General features: G+C 37.7%; 1 protein-coding gene across 1 annotated transcript; it reads right to left on the bottom strand.

Moving 5' to 3' along the window:
• Positions 1-4,418: 4,418 nt before the first annotated feature.
• On the bottom strand, positions 4,419-4,945 carry LOC108986920 (auxin-induced protein 15A-like). The gene has a single exon (XM_018959733.2). The coding sequence runs from the start codon at positions 4,814-4,816 to the stop codon at positions 4,517-4,519; it is 300 nt and encodes a 99-aa protein (XP_018815278.1). The 5' UTR covers positions 4,817-4,945; the 3' UTR covers positions 4,419-4,516.
• Between the last annotated feature and the right edge of the window lie 2,297 nt (positions 4,946-7,242).

Raw genomic sequence — 7,242 nt, 5'->3', positions numbered from 1 at the left:
CATGCATGTGAGGGAGGCCGACATTGAAGAATAATCTCACATTGCTTGTGGACAAGGTCTTGAGCATGTTTATAAGGAATGAGCAATCCTCTCTTGTAGAACCGGTTTTAAAAGATGAGTTAGGTCCATAAATTTCTTCAAAACGAGTTTTCGAAAAAGATATAAAATTACTTTTTCATATTTATATATTAATTTTATATATAAATAATACGGGACCTATTTCATATATGTATTTATTCATATTTGGAGATCCAGAGTTCACACTTTCCTTCGGCGTAGATTTTGCACAACTTTCTTTTTTTTGGTATAATTCATATTCCATTATTAGAATCACATCATCAATATTATTGCACACAATATCTTGCTAAAGACTGCTCAAACATTCACTTCGACCCCATGAATCTTTCTGATCCGTTTGTTCTATTAATTTCAAAATGTCTAATTCCTCTGAATGTTATTTTGCCAGACCATTTGCTGAAAAACCAATTAAGGAACACAATAATTACTAATTTCTTCACATTCATTTTTTTTATATATATAAAAGTGATATTTTCTTTTTACAATATAAAAATATATTTTTATGTTATCAACTTATGCTATAATTCTTACTAAAGCAAAGTGAAAAGCATAGTAGGTACTCGAAAGAATGCCTCAAAGGGCTTCATATTTTAGAATATATTGTAATCTTCACACTATTACAAAAGGCCAGAGGCCATATTTATACAACCCAATTAAAGTAACTAATAGTACATTATCAATACATTTAAAGCAAATTTCATTTGAATTTAGTAACTAACAGGGACCGCTCAATTCGGTTAAGTAGAGGCACGTCTAGTGGTACGTCCAGTGCCTTCTAGAATATTTTCCTTGGGCATTTGTTGTGGCAGCTCAACTATGGCCTTAATACTCCCTCACGATCCAAGCATCAATGAAAAAATTGTTAGGCTGGATTGAAGTTGAGCAAACCGAGAGGAAGAGATTGGCTTGGTGAACACATCTGCAATTTGATCTTTAGAGGAAACAAATGAGACTTGAATAGACTTGTTAGCCACACGTTCTATAATAAAATGATAATCAAGTTCAATATGTTTAGTTCTCGCATGCATAACATGATTATGAGAGAGATACGTAGCCCCCAAATTATCACACCAAAGTGTGGGGGCAACCTTAAGATTCACACCAAGCTCTTTTAAAAGAGATTGTAGCCAAATGATTTCAGATGCTGTGTTGGCAACAGTTTTGTATTCGGCCTCTGTTGAAGAGTGTGCAATTATTGGCTGTTTCTTAGAGCTCCAAGAAATAAAGTGGGTACCAAAGAAAATGTAAAAACCTCTCGTAGATCGACGGTCATCAAGGTAACCAACCCAATCAGCATCGAAGAAAGCATTTAAGTGGAAAGAAGACTTGGGACTGAAATGGAGACCATAATGTTGAGTATGACCAAGATAGCATAAAATTCTTTTGATGGCTTGCCAGTGGGGCAGCTGTGGATAATGCATATATTGGTAAACTCAATTGACAACAAAGGAAATATCTGGCCTAGTAAAAGTAAGGTACTGAAGACTACCCACCACACTAGAATAAAGATGGAGATCCTCAAGGGAGGGTCCATCCAGTGCATTGAGCTTAGTCGATGGACACAAGTTTAGCTTGATGCATATTAGTCCAGACAAGCAGATCAACAATATATTTAGACTGGGAAAGATATAAGCCAGATGACTTACGGGTGACCTCAATGCCTAAAAAGTAATGCAACGGGCAAAGGTCTTTGACAGGAAATGTAGTGTCGAGTTCATAGATGAATTCAGTGACCAAATGATCATGCGAACAGGTTACTATAATATCATTTACGTAAACTAAGACATACATAGAGACAGAGGCAGTACACCGAATAAATAATGAAGAATCAGATTTCAAACAATTAAAACCAAGTGATAACAGACGATCAGTAAGTTTGGAGAACCAAGCCCTAGGGGCTTGTTTCAACCCATAGATGGATTTAGTTAACTTACAGATATGGGTGGGAAGAACTGGATTCACGAACCCGGATGGTTGTTGCATGTAAACATCTTCTTCGAGGTCACTGTGCAAAAATGCATTCTGAATGTCCAGTTGATGCAGCACCTACTTGGAAGTCACGGCCAAAGAGAGGATCAATCGAATCGTAACAGGCTTTACTATGGGACTGAAGGTCTCTGAGTAATCGATCTCGGGTTGCTGATGGAAGCCCTTGGCAACCAGACGAGCCTTTCTTCGTTCTAAGGTTACATTAGCCCTCCATTTGGTCTTAAGGATCCATTTAGACCCAAGGACATTTGTAGAAGCAGAGGAAAGAACAAGGACCCAAGTATTATTGGCGAGAAGGGCATGAAATTCGGCAGCCATTGCAGCTCGCCATTCCAGGTATTTTGAGGCTTTGGTGAATGAGGAGGGTTTTTCTGGAATGGATGAAGATGAGGACAAGGCGCGAGAGACCGACAGCTCTTTTGTGTGGCCATGGAACGATGTCATCTGTTCGAATTAATGGGCGGTGAATGGAGGCTTTTGAGCGAGTGACCATAGGGTGCAAAGATGAGGTTGGACCAAGAGAGAAAGACTTAGAGGGCACTGAAATCTGAGGGGCATGATGAGAGGTGGGCGACGATGACTACGTGGGAGAGAAAGGCTGTGTGGGAGAGATAAGGATATTAGGGTTAGGTATTGAAGGAGAAGGAGAAGGATAGGAGGCAGAAGTAGTAGTCTGGGTTGAGAGTGATGGGCTTGGTGTTTGGGTAGAAGAGGTTGGGGACTGATAATTTTCTTCATAACAATAGTAGCATGTTGCAGCAGTATGTCCTTGTTTATGGCAAACCTGACAAGTAGGCCGAGAGGAGTTTAAGTATTGGCCACCCCTTCCTCAACCTCGTCGACCACCTCAATTTGAGGCTGAGTTGCAGCCTCTGTTGAATGAGGCAGGTGGACGAACTGTTGTGGCATGGGCAGCAATGGAGGAACCAAAAAGCATAGTATTATGTTGGTGAGTCAAACGGGCTTCATGATTCAAAAGGTAGTTGTATATTTGTTGTGGATAAAGGGGATCTGGTCGAGTGGTTATAGCAGAGACTACGGACTCATAATCTGAGCCAAGTCCCACAAGAAGATATAAAGCAAACTGAGAAGGAGGGAGAGGATGACCTACGACTCCAAGAGAGGCCACCATAGAAGTAGCTCGATTATTATAGTCAATCATTGATTCGGAGCCCTTCTTAAGGGTGGCTAATTGAAATTGGATTTGGATTACATGGGCTGAGGACTGGACAACATAGAGATCCCTAAGGGTGGTCCAAATATGATGAGACAAAGTGCAATCCAGAACATGGGAGAGAACCGAGTCGATAAGAGAAGAGTAAAGGGCCGAAACTATAAGTTGATCGTGGAGGAGCCAACGAACATGATTTGGATTGGGAGCATCATCAACAATAGGTGGTGGAGGTGGAACAGAGCCATCAATGTGGCCATAAAGCTGATGAGCTTTGAGGAAGGCGATGACCTGCACACCCCAGAAAAGGTAATTTTGATTGGATAATTTGATGGTTATGAAATGGGAAGCAGAGGAAACGACTGAGGGAGTTGGAGAGGGAGGGGATAGGATTGATGGTTGTTTTGGTGATCATTATGTGACAGAGATGAAGAAGATGGATATTTGTCCTAAGAAAAATTCTATTTGCAGTCCTCAAGTGGGGACTGCATGTGTAGGCACATTATTAAATGAGATAAAATATTATTTTAAGAAGGATAATTTTGTAATTTTAAAAAATTTTAAAGTTGAAATAGCCTAGGCCTGTACATGCAATCCCAAAGTGGGGACTGTACCTAGCATTACTCTTGTCCTAAGGGGCTCTAAATACCATACTAAAGCAAAGTGAAAGCACAGTAGGTGCTCGAAAGAATACCTCACAGGTTTCGTATTTCAAAATATATTGTATTCTCCACACTATTACATAAGGCCAGAGGCCATATTTATACAACCCAATTAAAGTAACCAACTGTACATTTATCAATACATTTGAAGCAAATTTCATTTGAATTTAGTAATTAACAAGGACCACTCTATTCGGTTAAGTAGAGGGTGGCACCTCCAATGCCTTCTAGAATATTTTCCTTAGGCATTTGTTGTGACAGCTAAGTTGTGACCTTAATAATTCCTATTAAGGAAATAAGCTTTTGATAAGAATTTTATGCTCTTGGTTTCTCAATGCCCTTGAAGTTGGAATGCAATTGATCGAATGCAAACAATCTCAAACAAGCTGCTAGAGAAACTGATGCATGGTAATTAGAAGTTACAGAAGAGTTGATATCCAATATATATATAATTAACTTCATTACATGCGGATGATCATGTACATATATATTTTTATTGGAGAGCAATTTACTCTTGCTCTGTCCACTAAGTTACTTCTAAAGTAGTACTATTCTGAAGTCTATTAGAGAAAAAAGATGTCAAAATTGTAGAGGAAAGCTCATCGTTCTTCATCTTTCATGAGGCATGCAACTGAGAAGTGAGATCAATGAAGGCGTCCTCTTTGCATGGAAAAGTTAGGCCACCCATTGGATGATTGAATCCGAACTCTTTCTCAGCTTGCTTAAGCAGATCTTGGAACGAAGGATGGTTCAAGTAAGATATGGGAATCACAAACCTCTTTGTTTGGATCTCTCCCACATAGACTGCAATATGGCCTTTGGGAACGTCCGGCTGATTTCTGCCTCTAGTATGCATAGACTGCAGTTTGAGAAGTTGCTTGGCATTGAGAAGCACGGATTGCAGACGCATACCCATGACTAGTACAACTGGTATGGGAAGTTGTGAGCGGGTCGAGATGGGATTTGAGTGATAAGAGAACTGGTATTGGAAGTTGTAGCAGTTTTAAGTTGCGCGCAGGGTACTGAAGGCTTTATGGTCAGAAGGTTTCTCTGGTTTTGGTATTTATAGAAGTTAAATGACGGAATATTTTAAATTTCTGCAGTATCAACTGGGAGTGATGTCAGGAGAGTGGCTACTGCCTACTGGGGTATGCTGATCAGAGCCTACCTTATCATAGACGCTCACATGGCTTTGCTCAGTTATCTACTCACCAATCAAGGTGTAGCAGACCCACATGCACGTTGAAATTCATGGGCCAATAAAAAATCCAGGCTGGTGTCAGTACAATTTCCGGCCCCCAGCTTTGATATATGCTTCAAAACAAGTGGCCGTATGCTGAAAAACAAAGAGAAACACACCCATGTGATTACTTTAATGTGAAACAAGAAAAGCTTTGCAAGGCATGCGTAGAGGAAAGAAGACGATAGGAGCGATGGACCCAATACGCAGGCCAACCGAAGACAAACTAACAGATTAGTAAATGCACCAAAGACCAATTATCAAGGATTCAAGGGTCATGATCTGATGCAGAGTCAAGAAAAATGCTGCAAACCTCCTCGTCCAGCTTGCATGCGTACGTATGACTGGGGGGTACGTACGATATCATTGGCGTTTAGTACAGGGTTAATTTGGCTTCAGGGATCGATGTTGCTCAGAAGATAAGTTTTATCGCCACTCATGGTAAGAACCGAGCAGCTGCCCCGGCCCCCAAGCTGTTATGTGCGGATAGGACAATGTGATTATTGGCTTGGAATCTTGGATGGTTCAGCTAGGCGCATAGCTAGCACTGCAGTACTTCCACCACAACTAAGATCCTTCAGGATACTTATCGGCTTAAAGTCACATCGACAAAGATGGATGTATAATAAAAGGGATTGTACAGTAAATAAATCAATCGACAAATATTGATTGATTTATTTGTTAGTTATGGAAAAAATCATATACTTTGAGATAATGCTCGCAAGAAATTATATATCGTACGATTTATAGTGAATAAATAAATATTGATAAAAATTATTATTAGAAGTATCTATTTTACACATATGATATAATATTATATAGACCACATATCTCTTTAAATGAATATTAAAAACTATTAACTAAAAATAATCACACAATAAATATAAAATATGTAATATTATAATAATTTCTCTCTAACATTATTCAGAATATATATAAAAGATATTTTCGGTCATTTCTGTTTTTACTTAATTTATGGCAATCAGTCTGGAGAAAGAGAAACACATGTAGTGTCAGAAAGATCTGGCAGCTGGCTCGAAGATTTGGCCATTTCCACGTCATGCGCGCATGCATGCATGCATGGGTTCCACAGATCATATGATCAACATTGACGGCTTATATATATATCATGTGGCGATCTTTGATATCAAAACGAGATGCAGCTCCTATCTTATCCGATATATAAATAAATTCTGGGACGGCGACAACTTTATAATCCCGAATTAAAAACAGGATGAATGATCTGACTTTGAGAAAATGTTGTTCTCTCTACGTACGTATCAAGAAGTTTATACCCTAAAAGAGTTTATTAATGTTATAATTAGATTAATCTTTGAAATTATTATATAAAACAAAGAATTTATTTGTCAACTTTCTATACTCGAACCAATTAAGTATATATTAATTAATATATAAAGTGTATTTACAAAATATAAAAAAATTATTATTAAAATATATAATATTATATTATTATTTTAACTTTAAGATGAATATATAGTCCAATATTAATTAATATCTTCGAGCGCTTTGGCTTTAGCCAAAACCTTAACTTTTAGCCAAATCTTAGACTTGATAATTACTATACCATTGCCAATGCTCTAGGACACCATATATAGGACGTCACTAAACTTTATTCATTTTCCAATAAATTAGGATAGCAGACTCACAATAATTAATATACATCTGAGTCCTGGGATAGAATGGATTAATTAAGAAAACAGATACAGGATCTAATTTTAGAAGAAATAAATCCCTAAGTGATCATAAGATTATATAAACCATCTAATTTCAAAATGATAATTAAGTATTAGGACTTTAAAAGCTAGATCCACCATAAATTTAATTAGTTTTGAAATTTAGAAAGATTTAATTCTCCATGCATATGTATTTGTCAACTTCAGCAAAACACAGAGGGGGCCAAAACTACTTATTTATGGTCAATTATTTCCTGCGAAAATGACTATTTCTTGTTAGAAGTAGTCTGTTTTTATCACAAATAGTCATTATCATTATAAATAATCTGTCACAAATATTTATTTTTCTTGTAGTGAGAAAAAGACGAGTTATTGAGCCGAGCCGTCATACATAGTCAAGGATATTAT

The sequence above is a fragment of the Juglans regia genome, chromosome 13 (assembly GCF_001411555.2).
Source record: "Juglans regia cultivar Chandler chromosome 13, Walnut 2.0, whole genome shotgun sequence".
In the NCBI taxonomy this organism is placed as follows: Eukaryota; Viridiplantae; Streptophyta; class Magnoliopsida; order Fagales; family Juglandaceae; genus Juglans; species Juglans regia.
Note: the sequence above shows the minus strand (reverse complement) of the source record. Positions and strands in the feature narration are given on the sequence as shown.